Raw genomic sequence first — 21,299 nt, 5'->3', positions numbered from 1 at the left:
TACTCTGTACTGAAGACTGATTTGTTCACGTTTGTGTAGCTGCACAAACCAATGGTGCTTTAGCCTGCAAGAAAGGACGGAGCCAACCTCTATGTAAGTCGGCTCTGAGCACCATTTCATCAGAATCTTCTCCTTCAGCGACAAGGATCATCTCTTCACTGACTCTGCAAGAAGCCGAAGAAGGAAAGAAGCTCCAGCTCTGCTCACTGCCGTCAAAGAGCCTTGGCAGAGAAGTTCCCTGCAGCCATCCGGTGCCTTTTGATAGAGCAAATTTTCAGCGCAGAAGACTGGGGAGTTTCCAGCGAGGAGCCCAAAGCCTTTCCCCCTTCTCAACCAACTCGGCTGAGACCGAACGGTGAACCCATCCGCGTCCTGTCTAAGAGGACCTAGGCTTGGAGTGGTCAGCTCCGAAAGAGCCATCAACAGTCCTCTCGCCAACGGCCTGCCCCTCACCAAGACGTGGCGTGTTCCCTACTTGGCCCGGGTTAGTTCCTCCATTACAGGGACACTTACCACCGTTGACAATGCTGATGACAGAGGATAAAACAAGCCCCCCCCCCTCTGGAAAAGGCGGCCACTGCTCACTTGTGCCCGCCAACAGGGCAGGATGGATCGGTGCTGCATAAGATGGTGATACTTCTGGTGTTCCAGGTCAAACTTCTCCGCAGCATAGATGAATCTGGCCAACAGCAAGAGGAAGCTTTCAAGGAGCTGCGCACAACGACAGACCTGACTCTGCACACAACAAAAGCTACAGCACAGGCGATCGGCAAGACCATGGCCAACTTGGTGGTGCTGGAGCGCCACCTCTGGCTAAACCTCACCAAGATCAGGGATGCTGAGAAGATGGCCTTCCTTGACTCGCCAGTCTCACCAAAGGGCTTGTTTGGCCCTGCCGTGGACAGGTTCGTAGAGCATTTTTCGGAGGCTCAGAAGACCTCGCAGGCGCTGTGTCATTTCCTCCCCAATCGCTCCGGTTCCATAACTGCCAGTTTCCAAAAGAAAGCCAGTTTCCACTCAGCCTGCAAAGCTGGTGCCGCCTCTGCCCCAGCGGAAGTCCAAGCCTTGGCTTCAGCATTGCCATCGGATGGCGAAGCGATTTCCTTACCCGCAGCATCAAGGTCACCGCTCTCGAGTAGTGCTGGACCCTGAGCCTCAGAAGCCATCCTGATTCGTGTGCAGAGAGAAAGAGGAAGAGGGTCAGTCGGAACCCCCTCGAAGAAAGCTTACGTTCACTTTCCACTCCTCCAAACACTTCTGAGCAATGGAGACTAGTCTCTAATGGGGCACATCCTGCCGGTTCAGACGTACCTGAATGTTTTACCGCTGTGATAGCGGACCCACATACTCGAGAGCAAATTTCTGGAGGAATCAGGCCTGATTACCCGAGTTAGTGCAGCACTCAGCAGCAGCCCCATGGTCAATGAAGAAGAACCTTCTCTCACAGGTGAAAGGCATGATTTGGCATCCCCAGCCAGAGCTGTGGAGCCTTCATGTATGGAGCCTGAACGGGAGCTTAGCCAGCTCCCAGCGAGAGTGAGTAATACCATTTTAGAGGCTACAGCGCCATCTACAAGGTGTCTTTATACCCTCAAATGGTCATTCTTCCATAACTGGTGTTCTGCATGAAGTTTGGATCAGGTGACAACTTTTTTTTTTTTAACAAGAGTTGTTGGATAATGGGTGCGCCCCTTCCATGCTCAAAGTTTATGTGGCAGCTATCGCAGCGAACCATTCCCTCAAAGCTGGCCAGTCGATCGGCAGGAACGATCTGATCGTTAACTTCTTGAAGGGCACCCAGAGGCTGAACCCTCCTCGTTCTCAGACTGTGTCATCCTGGGACTTGTCGCTAGTCCTTGTCCATAGTCCTGAGGCCCCTGCGAGGCCCTCCCTTTGAGCTGCTCTGTTCGGCCGATCTGCGGTCCATGTCACTGACAAGCTACGCTAAACCGCGTTCATAATCGAAGGCGATTCGTCTTCGATTATGAACGCGATATTGCCTAGCTTGTCAGTCAAGTCAAGTCACCTTTATTTATATAGCGCTTTTACAATACAGATTGTGTCAAAGCACTTAACAGTATCAAATTGGAGGATAGAGTGTCAGTAATGTATAATGATAAGATTAAACACTCAATTTTCAATTTTCAGTTAAAGGCATTTCATTATTGAATTCAGAGATGTCATTGTCTAGCTCAGTTTAGTTTAAATAGTATCTGTGCAATCAAATCGGCGATAATCGCTAGAAATTAAGTGTCCCCAACTGAGCAAGCCAGAGGCGACAGCGGCAAGGAACCAAAACTCCCTCTGTGACAGAATGGAGAAAAAAACCTTGGGAGAAACCAGACTCGGGGGGTCAGTTCTCCTCTGACCAGACGAAACCAGCAGTTCAAAAGTTTATATTTCTATTTTAATTTGTTGCAATTTCTAACAATAGTAGTATTATGTAGTGAACTACTTATGTCAGTGTCAGTATTATGTCAGTATTATGTCAGTGAACTACGGCTCTGTGTATTAACTGCTGCTCCATCTGAAAGCAGGTGATGGCGATTTACTGCTAATCACGAAACCGGCTAACCGGCTGATTGGTTGTGTTACCCATTCCCATACCCATGTTAATTCATGCGTATTATGACCTCAAGGTTAGACTATTGTAATGCTTTATTGGGTGGTTGTTCTGCATGCTTAATAAACAAACTACAGTTAGTCCAAAATGCAGCAGCTAGAGTCCTTACTAGAACCAGGACCATATTAGCCCGGTTCTGTCAACACTGCACTGGCTCCCTATCAAACATCAGATAGATTTTAAAATCTTGTTAATTACTTATAAAGCCCTGAATGGTTTAGCTCCTCAGTACTTGAGCGAGCTCTTATCACACTATAGTCCTCCATGTCCAATGCGTTCTCAAAACTCTGGTCAACAATACCTACACTGTAAAAAAAAAATGCTGTAGAATTTACGGTAAAAAACCGGCAGCTGTGGTTGCCAGAATTCTACCGTAAAATATACGGTAGCAACATTTTAGGTTTTACGGTTTTAACTTAAATTTACAGTTTACAACTGATATAAATGTTAATATAACAACCTATTGAAGTACTGAAATCTGTTTTTGTACCTTTGAAATACACTGATGATAACCACCAAATACAGGTGGTGATGAGAAAGTCACATGATGAACCAAAGTCCATCACAAGCAGCTTTTAAATAACATATATAGAAGGTGCACAGTGTCATTCACACAAACACAAAACACCATGGTGAGACTCATTAAACTGAAATATGCAATAAGCATTAATTTAACAACATTAGATGTAACATACAACCCTAATAAATATAACAGATAAGAAAAAACTAAGAAGAAACCTAGTTATTTCAAAGAAAAAACATCAAATTCAAACAAAATTTGAAATGCAACGCAGGGAATTCTGGGAACGTCAATTTACATCAATTTACGACGCTTCCCTGTAAATTTGACATTCTTTTTCACTTCCAAAAGCGGTATTCTACCTTAAAATTGTCTGAAATGTCTATTACAGTTTTTCACCGTATATATTAGGGGAACTTACCGTTAACCATTTAACAGGTTTTTACCGCAGCTTTTTCAGTTTTTTACCGTTAAAATCACGGTCATTTTTTACAGTGTAGAATATCAAAATCGACTGCGGGCGGCAGATCCTTTTCCTATTTAGCACCCAAACTCTGGAACAATCTACCTAACACTGTTCGGGAGGCAGACACACTCTGTCAGTTTAAATCTAGATTAAAGACCCATCTCTTTAGCCTGGCTTACACATAACACACTAATACGCTTCTATTATTCAAATCCGTTAAAGGATTGTTAGGCTGCATTAATTAGATGAACCGGAACCGGGAACACTCCCCATAACACACGATGTACTCGTTACATCGTAAGAAGAATGGCATCTACGCTAATATTTGTCTGTTTCTTTCTTATTCTGAGATCACTGTTGCCACCTGATCCAGTCCGTATCCAGATCAGATGGTGGATCAGCACCTAGAGATGACCTCTACAGCCCTGAACGTCAGCGGAGACCAGGACACCTAGATGAGCCCAGAGACAGATCCCCATTGAAGACCTCGTCTCCTAGACAGCCATCTAGACAAGACCACGGGAACCAGACGAGTCCTTTACACAATCTGACTTTGACCAGATGAACCAGCAGTTCAATTCCAACTGTAGCAGAGGAGAACTGACCCCCGACTGAGCCTGGTTTCTCCCAAGGTTTCTTCTCCATTCTGTCACCGATGGGAGTTTTGGTTCCTTTGGCTTGCTTAGTTGGGGACACTTATTTTCCAGCGATATCCAGCGAGTTTTGATTTCTAAGTGAACATGTCTAAATGTTTTCACTGAGCGAGGCTCAACTACAACTTTTAGTTAAGCATTTTTTTTTTTTTTAAACTGTGAAATACCACACAGCTTTTCCTTTGGATTCATGCCAGGTGACAGACAGACACAGCCTCCAAAGCTGAGAGGATTCTTGTGTTCATCTTTATTCACCGTGAATCACACATGTATTGGATCTCAGGTTCACTAGTTTTTGTCAGTGATCACAGGTATATTCACTGTTGTTGCCCGAGTTCCTGCTTTAGGGCCTGTATTTGTTTTTTCATTGTTCGTGAGAGCAAACACTTCCCATCCTAATGCAGTTATTGGGATACAGCTTTGAATCATCTGAAATTGAAGTGATAAGACGTGTGTGATGTATTTCCATGGGAGGTGCCATATTTTCCAGTTTAATTTCAACCTGGAGCCAGAAGAACAACCCTCTTTAAATAAAATCTAAAGATAGAAGAACTCCAGCAAAGGAGACTGATTATTTCTCGTTTCATTTTTATTTTTATTATTTTTTTATTTATTTTTTTTACAAATAACTTATCTATTACAAAGACAGTTTTCCCAGCTAAGATCAAAAACAATGATTTTCTCCCCCTTTTCTTTTAAAATCCATAAACACATGACAGACAGATCTGATTATTTCTTTGGTTTTCTCAAACGTTAGCACAGAGTAATGTCTTTGGAGCCAAAAATAGCCTCATCTCGGAAACAGAGAGCAGAGCGAATAAACGTTCTCCACAGCCAAGTTATTTTTAGCCTGGATACCAGAAACCAGCATTTGGAAATTGTGTATTTATTGGTTTTATAAATAACAATCTCATTCAGCTTTTCAATGCACAATTTATGCATTAGCACTCTCATAAGAATGGTTGACAAAACGTTTGTTTTAATCAACTAATAAAGTCACAAAACTGTAACTTCATTACATTTTAATAATAATAAAGTTTAAATTCTGTAACATCTGTAAGTTAAGGCACTGTGCATATCGCCACATACCATGATCCGTAACAGAGAACCACATGAAGACCGAGGGCACATCGTGAAATATTTCGCTGCACTCCGCGACGCGACGACTCCTGTGCTTTGGCAATTTACAACACCTGAAGCATGAAAGCCAGCGGCGAGTACTCTGTGTGTTAAAGCCCTTGTGAACACTCGTCCGCTGACACAAACCCACCTTACTGCAAATAATGGGAAAAAGCTTCATCAATGCATAGCAAAGAAACATTCCTTTCGTGGCACAAAGGTATCAGTTCCTCTAATAGTAAACCTACATTCCAGTTGTCACATAGGAAAGCGTTTGTTATCTGAGGGCTTCGTGGATTTCCTGTGAACTGCTCCGAGGTCAAGTACCTTGTTAATAAAATCTAGATCTTTTTCAGTTCAGTTTTGCTGCGTCTGCAGCTCGTACGCTGAATAGAGTGCTTGACAGAGCTTTTTATTTTGTCGTTCGCGGTTGCGCCGTTTTAGCATCCCTTTAGGTTCTCACAAAAGCTCCATACACATCTGAGAGAAACAAACGAAAACAACAACACAGAAATAAATGAAGTCTATAAAGCTATACTTACAGGAAATACATGTGAATTCTTGAGAAAGAAAAGCTCGTTCTAAAACTATGTACAGTAAATTCTGTGTGGCGGAGACTCCTCTGTAAACTGTACATCTAAAACATGCATGTTTTTTTTTTTTTTTCCTTTTTCGCATTTCATTGATCAAACAAAAGAACTGCGAGTTTAGCAGATTCCGCCCACGATCCTTTGGGAACAGCATGGATATAGCAGTCACGATCGGTTCCCATGAAAAAAGGCACACTGGCATCCAAAGCCACACCTGTAAACCGAGTGTGGATGTAATAAACGTGTTAATATCACCGGCAACACCGAGCCTCTTCACGGATCAAGCGGGGGAAATTTCCCTTGATCTCCCACGCGACACACACACACACACACACACTGTACAGAGACAAAGAGCTGTAAACATCATCCAGTCTTCAGTGGACATCACAGGACACACACACACACACACACGATGACACTGGGCCGAGAGGGCAGGCGAGGCTCAGAAATGCCGGGGGAATTCACACTCTTCACAGCGGTTGAGGGCGGGGTGGTTGAGGAAGGTGCAGGCGGTGCAGCTCCACTGGACACCGTCGTCCTCCTCGGGCTCCGACACGAGCCTGGCGCTGCGGCTGCCCTCTGAAACACACACACGAGAGGCGGTCAGAGCGGAGCCGGGGCGAGAGAGAGGGAAGAGTGCAGAGACCCACCGGCGGGAGGGACAGGAGGGAGAGACGGGTCTCTCTTCAGCTTGGAGCTGACATTGATCCTGCGCCCTCTCCTGTCGAGATCCACTGCTGACCAGCGCACAGACCCAACAGAAGAACAAACTGACCATCACAACCAAATGCAGAGGTACTAGTCGAATAACTAGGGCCCTATGAAATCCGTTCTGTTTTTTCCCAAATTGTTATTTTTAATTCCGTTTTTCGCATAAATTTTTTGGACTCCTTTTTAATGGTTAAATTAAATTACATTCATCAAAAAGTATGTCTAATCAATTAAAATCCTGAAACATACAATTTCGCATCGATATATTAAAAGTTTTACAAAAACTACGTTTAAGGACCTCTAAAATGTTTTGTTGTTTTCTCACCATTTGTTTTATTTTTACCAAATTCTGTTACAGCATGTCTAATTATTTTAATGCATAAAACCAACTTACTTTATTCAAATGTATTCTTAAAACAAATGTATTCTTTGACAAACAAAGGGGATTTTGTTATTAAAGTTAAAACATGGAAGAAATGTTGTGATTATTCCTTAAATATAAAGTTTGAATAATTTTAGTAGTAGTAATGACAGTAGAAGTAGTAGGCTACATGCATTCTAGTGAACAATAGTAATATATTTCTGGCACAATATCTTTAGTGAAACCAAACTTTTATTTTGACGGGTTGCTGTGAATACCTTTAAATTTCTGTGTGTATATGAGATGACATTAGATTTACTCAAATGAAACGATAAAATGCTGATGAAGTGTTCTAGAGAATAGGTTTATATATTATCTCATTTAGTGAGAAGACAGACGCTTCAGTATGAGTCTGCGCCATTCATTCACAGAGACACGCACAACATGCTGGACTCATATTTAAATAGTACTGTTGCAGCTTAATAATTACAGATACTAGTCCATAATTTAATTCAAGTGTAATGACCTACTTTTGATTCATTTGTTTAGTTTGACAAATTCCTTGACATTCAGCATTAAACTGTAAATTACGCTTTTATGACTGGATTCCGCGATTACGTCCGTGTTTTCCGCATCGCAGAAATCATAGGGCCCTAAATAATGCTGTTTCATGAAAAAAGCAGAAGCTTTCAGGGACAGAAAATGAAATGGAAAAGAGGAAGCAATGTGCCAAGATCGCATCGAAAGATTAAAACTGACCTGGTTTCGTAGGACCTTTGGGAGGTTTAGGAGGTACAGGACCCAAGAATCCAAGGTTGTCATAAAAATTGTGAATTGCAATGGGATTGAAGTCTGGTCCTAAAAGAAGAACAAGCGGTCAAAACAGATGAGCTGTTAGCATTTTAAAGGCTCGCAAGTCACAAACGTGTGGGAAAGAAAGGGCTCTTCATAATTAATAACTGATAAATACTGGTGAGTTTCCTCACACACACTCTTATGAACGGCTTCATTTAGAATGGTTCTCTGAGTAGTGTAGCTATTTCAATTACTTTATTAAAGTAATGTGACCGATTACATTTGATTACTTTTCTGAATGCAAATTTCTAAATTTGTCTAAACAAATTCAATGATTTTGAAACATGTAAAGCAGGCAGGGTTAACCTTACACTGATTACTGTCAGAAGCCATCATAAGCTTATAATCATTTCATTTTAAAGCCCCCACAACATCAGCCTTTAGCACATTTTACTTTGAGATCATTCTGAGGTTAAATACTGATTTAAAATCATAAACGATTTTAAGTTACGATACAGTCAAATCCTTGCATAGGAATCAGGAAACACTGGCATCTAACAATGCCTTGGGAAAAAAACATTAAAAAAATGAAGCCTTCACATGAACTCAAATAAGAAATAAAAGCGTTATGGAATAAGCAAGTGTGCTAAACTCCTGAAACGTTGGTGTCTCATATTTTAGAGCAATTTATGAAAGAAGTCAATCTGTTTGTGTGTGGAAATATTCAGATGTAACCCCTTTGTAATCGTTATAAATTTCATAAGTAACTGTAAATTACACATTTTTTCAGTTATATTTATTTTGTAATTAAATTATATAATTGCATTACATATAACTACTTACTCCACAACACTGATAATATTTGATATATTACATATGAAAAACAAACAAACATTAGTCTCAGTGTCTGCCGTTAAAGACTCGAGAGGCGACTGCACTCAAACTGAAACTACTCTGACCGTCCAGGCATTTATCAGCGAAGCATAATTTGCCGTTTGTTTTAATTTTGGAAAACTTTTGGCAGCCCATTTGTTTGAGCTGTAATGCCACATGTGTCCTGAACAGCTGCCGCAAGACAAGCAGCTCGGTGCTGGAAACACAAACCCAGAGAAAGCAAGCGTAAGCTCTCTATACACTCACCTCGTGTCTGAAGGAGGTCAATCTCTTTGGTTAAACAATCAATATCGATCTGTAGAAGCCTATTCTTACACCTCAATTGCTGCATCTCCTCAATCTGAAAATAAATATAGATAAACATGTCGAGTGTGTAAAAGTGAATTGTGTTGTTCTATATTTAACAGTCTGCCATGTGTCTGTTACTTTGCATCACGTCCATCATAAAAGTCAGACACACAGACCAGGGCCCGTATTCATCAAGCGTCTCAAACTGCCATTTTAGTCTTAAGTGCTGAGAATTCATGAAGATTACTTCTACTTTCAAACTTAAGTATAAAAGCAAGTTGTCAAATGTCTTAAAGCTGAGAATCCCTCTTACGCGGCCGGTTATTTAAGACGGCTGGAGGGGTCTCTCAGGTGGTTCGGAGCTGCCGGCAGGGGCTTGTGATGCGACGTGTGCGAATCCTTCACGAGAGGAAGAATACTCTCGAAATGTTTGACGACGAGCAGTTAATCAAACGATTACATTTCCTCAGTTATTCAAAACGAGCAAAGAACATTTACATTACCAAAGAACAATGACTTCAGTGTAGCGCGAGTGTTACGCGTATGATGAATGCATCTCTTGCCCTTATTTACACCGCACACGTCTGCGGCTCTGACAGCAGTGTCTGAAGCGACTCTGCGCTGGACAAGATAGGCGCATATATTTCTGACGGATAATAATAATAATAACAATCGTCAAAGGCATCAGCAACAGGTGATATCTCTGACTAACTCTATCGGCACCCTAAATTGAAGGTTGTGATGACGCTTCGTTTCCTTGCCATCTCTTAAGAATTCTTTATTGTCAGATGTGTTGAATGTAAACTCTGTTAGGAATTGAACCATTCCATGTGAATTCATCTGAGAATATTCTTACATAAGGAAATCTATTCAGTGATTGGTCCATGCGCATGTCATCCAAAATCCCGTTTGTGGCACAGCAAAGCGTCGTGAATCATCTCTAAGACTGGCACGTAAGGTTTAGTCCTGCACTTTGCTTAAATTACGACTGAGATGCTTGATAACTAACTTTTATGCTTAGCTTTGAGCCAAGAATTTTTTTACACTCAAGTCAATTCTTAGCAGTGTTCTCGAGGCTTGATCAATGCGGGGCAGATATACTCCCTAAATGCATCAGTATGCTCAAGATTACTGACATCTAGAAAAAACATTTACATGTAGTCATTGAGCAGATGCTTTTATCCAAAGCGACTTACAAATGAGGACAATAGAAGCAATCAAAACCAACAAAAGAGCAAAGATATGCAAGTGCTATGACAAGTCTCAGTTAGCTTAACGCAGTACACGTAGCTAGTTTTTTAATTTAATTATATAATAAAAAGAAAACAGATAGAATAGAAAAAGAATAGAGCAAGCTAGTGTTAGAGGCCTTTTCTGCTTTTTGTTAATTGTATAATAAAAAGAAAACAAATAGAATAAAAAGAACGGAGAAGCTAGTGTTAGTTTTTTGATGTTAAAAACATGCTCTGAGGCAACTTACATGGATTTAAGCATATCGTGAGAAGAGAGAAAAATAAAATAAAAATCACAAATTGCACCAATTTTGTAAAGAATCCAACTCAAGCAAATCTGCACTAATATAGAGATGTTTTGCTAAAAGCATTAACGTACAGATGGTATCTGACAGACGGAGTTGGAGCGCTGCAGCCGTCTCCTCGTGAGGTCATTCTCCATCTCGTTGACTTCCTCTTTCAGCTTCTCCAGCTTTCTCTTCTTCTGCTCTAACTCGTGCCACAGTCGCTCCATGCGTGCTCTCTGATGCACCAGCAACGCTGCAAAGTAGAGAATGAACCCATTTCACAACCTGCATGATGTGAAGTAAACAAGATATTTGACAGAAACATTAGGCAGGACTTGAATTCACCGGTCAGAACCGGACTGGCCTGTATAATGAGGTGGTGAATGAGAGATGGACTGTGGAGGACTGCTTTTACCTGCTAGCGCTGCCATAACATTAACTAGCACTAAATCACTGTTTGCCATTAGCTGCATTACTGTACCTACAGTAACAAATTAAAACAATGCTGGTTACCATGAGCCACTTGCAGTTCCTGAGTGGGTTTCCAACAGGATTTCTGACTTCAAAGAAAACGTGTCAAACGACTACAGGCTGCATTCACACTAATGCACTGATCTATTTTGACATATCTGATGTTCTGTCCCATCTGTTTACAATCAAAACAACTTTTTACCTATTTTTCATAAAACAAGTATTTTGTAAGGACATCCGCATGCATGAAGACTCTTCAGCGAGCATTCAGTCGTCTGAGACGCAATATATACTGCATTCCAAATGGCATAAACAATACACTCATATTTGATAAGCAAAGTATGCAATGCAAATGTATTTAGGTGCTAAATAATTACACAGGAAATATTAAACATGTTTGCATTTCAGCAGCACTACTGACATAAGCGAGTATGTAATCATAACAGAAAATAAATTTGTTCAGAAACACGCAAACCTCATAATTATATAATCTTTCTAATAAAGCGCTCGGACTCTTTTTTTACTAGCATGGGACTATTATTACCTGGGGCTAGTTTTACAGGAGGTAAATACGCTGTAAAATTCACATGCAGTCCAGAAAGAGAGAAACTACTAAAATGACCTAGAAGTTCTGGCAATGATTGCATTACCCCACCTCCCTATAACACTAATCTCATCAGAAGAGGACTGTACACACATTCACACACACACACACACCGACCGTTAACAGCTTCAACAGTGTGTAATGATCTAGTGATGCCAGAACATATATAAGCATTGAGGGGTCTTTAAAGTAGTAAACACAGAGTTTCTCTGCTCACGCAGGAATTATGAGCCTAAAAATATGACTAACAACTCTAAACTCGGTTATTCAACAGACCGATATGAAAACTGGAAGCTAAATGTCATCTGAAGTGTCTGCTAGGAGCTTAAGAAATAAATGAAAATGAAGTGTAACTGGGCAACTGTTAAAGTTAAGGCCTTTTCACACTGAAAATTCGGTGCAATGACACTTTTGAATCAAAACAACAGATCCCTGTGGGGCTATTCACACCAGGCACGATCATTCGCAGCGTGAAAAAGTGAGGATTTCCGTTTAGCTTTCTATTAATTATGTGATCTGGAGAATCGGTTTTCTTCCACGTGTGCGAGTGTGTTATACGAGTCAGAGCGCATTCACTCCATAGATCTAAACCAAAACCACAAACCAAACTTTATTCATCTTAATTTTGTCATGCGCATCTCGTCAGTGAAGCCGGTTCTGTGATTAGTAGTAAATCTCCATCAGGTGCTTTCAGATGGAGCAGCATTTACTACACAGAGCCGGAGGTCACTGACAGGTTACGCAAAAAAAAACGCTGACGATATTATTGCGCAATTATGAAACCGAACATATTGTTCGCGATAATGACAGCTGTTTGCGTAGCTTCTCAGTGAACTGCTCTGTGTAGTAAATGCTGCTCCATCTGAAAGCACGTGAAAATACCACATTTAATAACATGTTTTTACTCCAAACTCACTTCATTGTTTGAAATAAATCCTTCTGTGAGATGATGTGGCTTCTTACACAGAATAAGGCACGCAACATATTTCATAGTATTCTAAGCAGTGATAAAGGTATTGCATTATTAAATACTTTATTATAATGAAAATTAATAATAAGAACTCAGATAAACTATATATTGTGGTAGTTGTGTGTTAGTCACGTTGAATCAATGAAAGCAGTTAAATCTGTTTATTCAGCTGGCGCTATAGGCATCCCCTGGGTTTCTTCTGCGGGGCGTATTTGGAGTTTCTCTGGCCTTCAGATGGAGATTTACTACTGATCACAGAACCCTGCTTCACTGAGAGATACACATGACAATCGCAGCTTCTGTCTAATCGCGATTTCGATTTATCATGCAGCCTTATTAAATCCATATATGAGATACATATCTGCACTGTAAAAAAAAAAAAGTTGAGCCAACTAAAATTAAGGCAACCAGCTTCAGCATATTTTTGAGTTTTCTCAACTTGTCGTTCTAAGTTTATGCAACAAAAATTTGAGAAATCTCCCACAAAAATAAGTTGAGCAAACTCCAAAATTTTTTTTTTTACAGTGTGAGGGAAATGCATTGCTGGTGGGCGCCACCTAGCGTTCCTTCGCCTCGCTTTTTCGTATCGCGCTAAGTGTGAAACGGTCTTTAGGTGTTTGCCTTATATATGGGCTATATAAGGCAAACACAACACTGTTCATTACATTTCTCACACACGCACATATTAGGAGCTTGACTTTCATCTCCAGCTGCAAGTTAACAACACAGCACTCCGTTTACGACTGCAGTTTTTCTGAGCATGTCTGGGTTCTCGGTTTTACAACACACATAAAACATATAGCATGCCTCACACTAGGTAGGATGCTTTCTATACAGGACACAAGTGGTTGTGAACATCTCTGGCATTAGTCTCAATATTGGCTAATATAGGCTACAGAGAAAGAGGTGAAAGCAGAAGAAAGATTATTTGCAGTACCAGAATTTAATACAATTACATTTTTTTTCTAATTAACACTATGAGCAGATCAGATGGACCATGCGTCTATTTTAGGTATTTATTACCTTTAATGTCTAGCAACCGAAGGTAAATATAGCTTTAATGTCTGATCAATCAAAGGTAAATATCTGAAGTAGCTAGGGTGGTGGTGAGGACAGTTCTAGTTTTGAAATCTTAAATATAAATCTTAAAATGTAAAAATACCCTACAAAAGGATCATCAAATAATGTATTAAAGGATTAGTTCACTTCCAGAATGAAAGTTTCCCAATAGTTTATTCGCTCCCACATTGTCCATGATGTTCATGTCTTTCTTTCTTCAGTCACAAAGAAATTAAGTTTTTTGAGGAAAACATTCCAGGATTTTTCTCCATATAGTGGACTCCAAAGGTTGCCAATGGGTTGAAGGTCCAAACTGCAGCTTCAGGGCTCTACAGGATCCCAGTCGAGGAATATGGGTCTAATGCAGCCAAACAATTACTCATTTTCTAAAAAAGTACTTTACCACAAATGATCATCTTGCACTAGCTCTGTGATGCACATTACGAAATCACATTGGAAAAGTCAAAACGGTAGGGTTTGGGGCGAAAAACTCCATCTCATCACCCGACATCGTTGTTTTACCTTTTTTTGTAAAGGGTGTTTGACTTTGCACGTTTGCTTTGTAAACAATGGGTCAGTACTTCTGCCTACGTCACGCATGACCTTTCCAACGTGACAACGTAACACATGAGGTCAAGCTAGTGCAAGACGAGCATTTGTGGTTAAAAACAAATAAATTGTAATTTTTTGAGGGGAAAATTAGTGATCGTTTGGCTAGATAAGACTCTTATTCCTCAGCTGGGATCGTTTAGTGCCCTTTGAAGCTGCAGTTTGGACCTTCAACCCATTGGCCACCATTGAAGTCCACTATATGGAGAAAAATCCTGGAATGTTTTCCTCAATTTCCTGAAACCTCAATTTCTTCGCGACTGATGAAAGACAGACATTAACATCTTGACATGGGGGTGAATAAATTATCAGGAAATTTTCATTCTGGAGTGAACTACTCCTTTAAATCCGAACAGAAGGCATTGTAAAACACAATCAACAAAGCACCAGAGCTGGAGAAACTGCTCGCCCTCACTGATGAACATACCTTGCGTGTAAGCAGCGTCGTCTGCACCCATGCTGAGTCTGCGCGGCTCCGAGCTTTTGTCTCGTTGAGGTGAGAGCGGGTCGGACTGGTACAGCGGTTCCGGTTCTGCATAATGGTGATCCCCTGGCAGACTGAGCAGGTTAGTCGGCTCGAACGTGGGCGACACCACCCCAGGAGACACAGCCGGAGGTTTGTTGGGGGAGACAGTGATTTTGAAGGTGTATTTGGTGTTGGGCTGCGTCACCACCACGCGAGGAGATGTGGCCGTGCCTCCGGCTCCCACAGAGGGCCGGGATTTGGGCGGGTGGTGGTGTATGTACGCAGGGCCCATGCTCACCTGGCTCCCCAAAGCTCGCAGACCTGCGGGGCCCTGCAGTGCGGGATTGGCCGAGATATAGACTGTCGGCGGGTTCCTCGCCCCTCCGTCGTCGGCCGACGCATTCGCAGAGATGTAGAACTTGGGCTGCGAGCGAGGGGCGTTGGGAACGAGGGCACAATCGTCCGCAGCGGGCGGGGACGGGGAGATGTACACCGTGGGCTGGCTGCGACTCAGCCCGGCGCCGCCGATCGAGATGGGAGTGGAGGGACCCGCGGACGCAGCCAGCGAAGACGACGCCGGACAGGACGAAGACGTGGAGCTACAGACGGCTCGCGGCGCAGAGCCAGAGCGCAGGAGCGTCGCTGTCGAACCTCCGGACACCCTCTGCGGAGACTCCAGCTTTATCTCGATCTGATTCTTCCGCGGCCCGGTCGAGATGTTCTGGATGTTGTACTGGCTAAAGGTGGACGAGCTGGAGGACGGCGAGGCGAGGAGGCGGCCTGTGAGGCCACAGCCGAGGGAATGGAGGGCGCCTGGGTGTTGGTGGGCGAGCTGATGGGCATGTACACGTGCGAGGTCTGATGCTGGCCACCACTCCAGCTCTGGGAGGCTGCGGGGTGGCTGATCTGATAGATCTGCTGCGCGGGCTGCGAGGTGGGGCTGTACTGAGCCCGGCCCTGCACCTGTCGCGTGGAGCCCGGCTGAGTCACGTACGGCCGGATGTAGATGGAGTTCGGGCTGTTCAGGCCCGACTGAGGCCCTCCGTGGATGTGCAGGGAGGTCGGCGTGTTGCGGCCGGTGTTGGGCGCAAGCGTCACCGTAATTGGGTTGAAGCGTGGGGTGGGAGGCGGTCCGTGACCTTTGCCCCCGACCTGGTAAAGGCCCAGGTGCTGAGGAGGCTGTGGCTTACGCGTGGACTCCATGGTGGCGAAGGCGCCGAGGCTCGTGGGCGTGTGTGTCGGCACAGACGGCGTTTCGGGCTGGTAGAACTCGGAAAGGGAGGATGGCACAGTCAATGGCCCATCGCTCACACTGGGGGTGACAGTCCTGCTGCCATTCATCCTCACTACATCTCGCTGCACGGCACCATGGGTATTCTGAGAGACGCCAAGGTTGAGCTGGGTCATGTGATTGCGAAGATCTGTCGAACTCTGGCTGCCTTCGCTATACAAGAAACCAGGACTCACCTTGGTCAGGTACTCAAAACACGCAGCAAAATTGTTCTTATTCTGGGGAGAGTAGAGAGAGATAAGTCTGTCAGCTTCAGATCGAGATAAATACTGTATGTTTGTACCACTTTTATATACAGTTAGGTTCATATATATTTGGACACAGGCCCAATTTTTTATTTTAGCTGCCGACCAAAATATTTTCAAGTTACAGTTATATAATGAATATGGACTTAAAGTGCACACTCTGAGCTTTAATTTGAGGGTATTCACATCAAAATTGGAGGAAAGGATAAGGAATTACAGTTCTTTAATATGTACCTCCCCCCTTTTTCAAGGGACCATAAGTCCATAATTGGACAATTGGACTCAAATGCTGTTTCATGGACAGACAGGTTGTTCCTTCATTATTTCTACATAAATAAAGCAGGTAAAAGTCCTGGAGTTGATTCTAAGTGTTCCATTTGCATTTGGAAGCTGTTGCTGTGAACCACATCATGCAGGAATCTCTCCATACAAGTGAAACAGACAATTGTTAGGCTTCAAAAACAAAACAAATCCATCTAGAGAGATTTGGTGATGTCCATGAGTTCCAGACTTAAGGCAGTCATTGCCTGCAAAGGATTCTCAACAAAATATAAAAAAATGAATATTTTATCTATGATTACATTTATTTGTCGAATTACTTTACATTTACACTGTGTATAAAATGGTTGTAATTCCTACGCATTTTATGTAATATTTTTGTTCAAGCCCTTGAATTAAAAGCTTAAAGTCTGCACTTCAATTTCATCTTGATTGTTTTGTTTTAATTCTATTCTGGTGGCATACAGAGCCGAAATTATGAAAATTGTGTCAGTGTCCAAATATATATGGACCTAACTGTATGTCACTTTTGATATCAATTAACTTAATAGCTGAATAGAATTTCTAAAGGGGTCATCGGATGCAAAATTCACTTTACAAGTTGTTTGAACAAATGTGCGTTGGAAGTGTGTGTACACATCCATTCGATAATGATAAAAATCCACCCAGTGGTTTTTTAAAATCCCTATTTTAACCCTCTGGGGTCTGAGGATGTTTTGGGGGCCTGGAGAAGTTTTGACATGCCCTGACATTTGTGCTTTTTCAGTTGCTTATAAACATATAAATGGCTGAAGTCTAATAACACTGTATTCAGCACAAACTGGGCTACAATAATGTGTTAGCAGCATTTATGTACAGTAAAATTCTGAAGTCACTGAAATAAGAAGATTTGTTCACAAGACTTTTGAGAACTGCATCTTGTAGTCTAGAGTTTTTGCTTCAAAATGATGTGAAAATCATCTTGTTTACTTGCTCACAGAAAACAATATATTGATTTAAATTTTTCAGTAAAAAGTGTCTATGCGAGAGGGCGAGAGCTATCCTGGATAATGCTGTGACTCGCACCGGAGAAGACAAAGGCCCGCTTAATGAGCCATTTAGTCAGGTGTGTGACTGAGAGGGAAGAGTTACAAGAAAGAATTTGAGGACAAAATACATTTATATATTTTTTGTTTGTAGTTTATTAAGAATATATTTAGCTAACTTGAGATTCACTTGCGAGTGCAGTTAAACAGTTTATTAGGAACAATCAAAGCTGACTGTTTAGCATCATTACTCCAGTCACATGATCCTTCAGAAATCATTCTAATATTTGCTGCTCAAAAAACATTTATTACTATTATTATTATCACTACGTTGAAAAGAGCTGAGAAGAATTTACGTGGAGGCGATGTGGGCGTTTACATGTGCGCATGCCTCACGTGGATGTTTGAATCTGAAAAGCATGATCGGCGCGAGTGGCGTGACCGCATCAGATAAAATGAGTTTAGACGGGAAAACCGGACATCACGTTGTTTCATACGGATTACTTTAACAGAGAATATTTGTTTGGATGTGACTTACTTCATTTCAAAAGTAGACATTTCAAGCTTTCTATACATATATTTCTCATGTATTTGAGGCGAGTATTCGCTGAGATTCATGTTATTTTAGTTTGTGTTAACGTTACTTTCGTTTTGAAGGGCATGCGCCGATCCCGATCTACCTAAATGCGTCTATGTTCGCGCGAATCATTCGTGATCTAGCTTCATCTACAGAAGAAGTGAGTATAAGGGTTTTTTTATGAATCGTTGTAAACCGCCTTTTCCTAATAATGTGCTAGTTAGCCAGTTTTGTGGCTGAAGTTTAGTCTCATGAGAACGGCTCCTCATCCCACAGAAGAGAGGGGCGGGTCAGCAGAGCTCATTAGCATTTAAAGCAACATGACTAGAATGGCTCGCTGTGAACAGAGCTGATTTTGACAGGGTAAAAAGGGTGTTGTTTTACACTACCATTGAGAAATTTTGGTAGAAACCAAAGTGTGTTATAGACTTTTCATTAAGACCCTAAAGAATCATATCAACTTGTGGAAAATGGGCATCCGATGACCCCTTTAACAAATTCCCAAGTGCAGCGTGTGTACCTCACCTGCAGGACACACTCGGACACCACGTCCTCGGGAACCTCTGGAAACTTTTGCCGCAGGTGGTGCAGAACCTGGTTGTCAATCTGCTGGTTTCCCTGTGCCATTCGTCTACTGCCAAAACAGAACGGACTTGACCACAGCACTCGCTCACACGCACTATCTTAGCATCTTCTGCAATCAAGAGAGAAGAGGAGAAAAGAAAAGTTGGATTAACAAGAGCTACTAATGTGTTTGCCAACTCTTACCACCAACTCTACTTAAAAACAGCCACATTTTACATATTACATATGTCTCTAAGAACGTACATTAGGGCTGCACGATATATCGTTTCAGCATCGATATCGCGATATGCACATCCGCGATAGTCACATCGCAGGATGTGCGATTTTTAGTATACTGACCGTTATATTTATACTGATCGTTTTCGCGACAGCTATCGCATCACGCGAAAAAGCGACCGTTGCAAATCCTTTGAACTTTGTGTCAGCAAGTCATAAAAAGAATGAGGGATTTACTCGCACGGATTTGCCGTGTCGCGCCCAAGCGGCAACCTCCCGCTGCCTCTAGTGAAACCAACACGGAAGTGACTAAAACTGCAGTTCATCGACTGGCCGCTGGAGGCTGGCTCCAAAAGGGAGTCAATCACATAGACTCCCCATGTTAAAATGCCCAACTTTACAGCAGAAAAAAACATGTTTACAGCCTGGTACAAAAAATTATTTTGGTCTATATAGCTAATTTTGCCCTTCGTGACAACTGTGAGGGGGGTGAATTTTTTTTTATAACTCATCCGTTTAAATTATATTAAGCCTTAAAGTTCTGCATAATTAAGGGCGTGGCCACTTGAGTGACAGGTGGACTGCCGCGAGCTCTGCTGCTCCAGAGTGTGAAACTCACTAGTGCGAAACTTAGAAAACTGGCTTTAAAGATTTGTATTTGTACAGAAAAAAATAATTATAGGTAGGACACTGGGAATCTGGCAATTAGATGTTTTAATCGTTATTGCTTACAGTGCTTTGTTATATGGAGCAGTTTGTTAGATCGCGGTCTCTCTCATTCAAAATATAAAGCACTGTTTATTTATTTTATATCTTTGTTCTATTATATTTATCTATGTTTGTAATTTGTTCATTTTTCTATGCTGATTTACTCAACTACAATATTTTTTTTCCAAATAGAGCTTTTCAAGTCATCTGGAGTTTTTTTTTTTTTTTTTTCATATCGCAATATATATCGCAGAAATACAAAATATCGCAATGTGAGTTTTTTCCAATATCGTGCAGCCCTAACGTACATTAAACATGTTTTTAATTTATATTGCTGTTCACGGGACTTTGTGCTTTCTCACGAATTGACAATTAAAAATTAGGCTACTCAAAGTTGTATACACAAATGCATATTCACAAAAAAAAGTTTTAAAATGGTACACAGTTCATTATTCAGACACAGTATGGCGGGGCAAGCGTGAGAGCAGCGTCTGCCGTCTCACTAAATGAGGACTTAAACACATGAACAACACCTCCAGAACTGCTCTGAGAGTCACTTCATGAGCATTTGACCGTTTGATTTCAGTAAAACTAGCGTCATATCATATACACACAGAACTGTAAAGGTATTAACGGCAACCCGTCAAAATAAAAGTTTGGTTTAACTTGGAAGACACTGCGGCAGAAATATATTAATATTGTTCAGCAGAATATACATACTGCTACTACTAGGCTGCTATTAAAATTATTAAAACTTTATTTTTTTTAAGTAATGATCACGCAACATTTCTTCCATGTTTTAATTTTTATAGTAAACCCCCTTTGTTTGCCAAAATAAATAAATAAACTTTGATTTTCAATAATTTAAAGATAAATGATATTAATGTTTTATGCCTTCATTTGAAAACCAGAACACAGAATTTCTGATGAAAAATAAAACATTTCATAAGGCTATTTTAAGAATAAATTTGAATAAACTAAGTTTTTATGCATTCAAATAATTAGACATACTACACCAGAATTTAATAACAATAAAACATATGGTGAAAGAAAATAAAACACCCACTTATGAAAGTGGATAAAGATTTTCAATTTCTTGAAGTCTTTAACAACCTAGAATAAATGAATAGAAATGATGATTCTGTCTGAGCTATGCGTTTTAAAATTAACATGCACTAGTGTAAATGTAGCCTAAAACTATTTGAACTTTATTAAAATTATTTGCACTGATTTATTGTGTTGGATATATTTTGTTCCTTTGTGCAGTGGCTCAGGAGATGAGGCTTTGAGTCTGTATAAATGTCAACAAGCTGAAAAAATAAAACCAAAGTTTTTTTGAGAATGTAATCTTGTTAAAACTGATTTCATAAAATTGATATCGAAAAAAAGTGTTTTTTTAGCTTCTCAGAGCGGTTCAGTTCACACTAAGTGCAGCAAACTATCTCTGCGTGTGGTTTGAGATTCATGTGAATTTGGGAATGCAATGTGCACCAATTACACTATTTTCATCTTCACATAATTTCCAACATTTTAATAGACAGTAAAAGTCAATATTTTGCACAGCAAGAAGAAGTTGTCTAACACGATGCTGCATCGACGCTGCCAGCGCGACACTCGCTCATTATACAACACATGGGACGAGCATCTAATGCAAT

The 21,299-nt window shown here is 41.2% G+C and overlaps 1 protein-coding gene across 1 annotated transcript in view; it reads right to left on the bottom strand.

The window, feature by feature from the left end:
* Nucleotides 1-4,843: 4,843 nt before the first annotated feature.
* Nucleotides 4,844-21,299, bottom strand: part of tab2 (TGF-beta activated kinase 1 (MAP3K7) binding protein 2) — a 34,867-nt gene continuing 18,411 nt past the window's right edge. The window contains 8 exon segments of the mRNA XM_058755126.1: nt 4,844-6,550; nt 6,622-6,708; nt 7,803-7,901; nt 8,979-9,072; nt 10,632-10,792; nt 14,680-15,486; nt 15,489-16,227; nt 18,661-18,829. Of these exon segments, the coding sequence (XP_058611109.1) occupies nt 6,414-6,550; nt 6,622-6,708; nt 7,803-7,901; nt 8,979-9,072; nt 10,632-10,792; nt 14,680-15,486; nt 15,489-16,227; nt 18,661-18,762 (2,226 nt within the window). The 5' untranslated portion in view covers nt 18,763-18,829 and the 3' untranslated portion in view covers nt 4,844-6,413.

The sequence above is a fragment of the Onychostoma macrolepis genome, chromosome 20 (genome assembly GCF_012432095.1).
Source record: "Onychostoma macrolepis isolate SWU-2019 chromosome 20, ASM1243209v1, whole genome shotgun sequence".
NCBI classification, from domain to species: domain Eukaryota; kingdom Metazoa; phylum Chordata; class Actinopteri; order Cypriniformes; family Cyprinidae; genus Onychostoma; species Onychostoma macrolepis.
The sequence above is the reverse complement of the archived record's forward strand: the minus strand, read 5'-3'. Positions and strand labels throughout refer to the sequence as shown.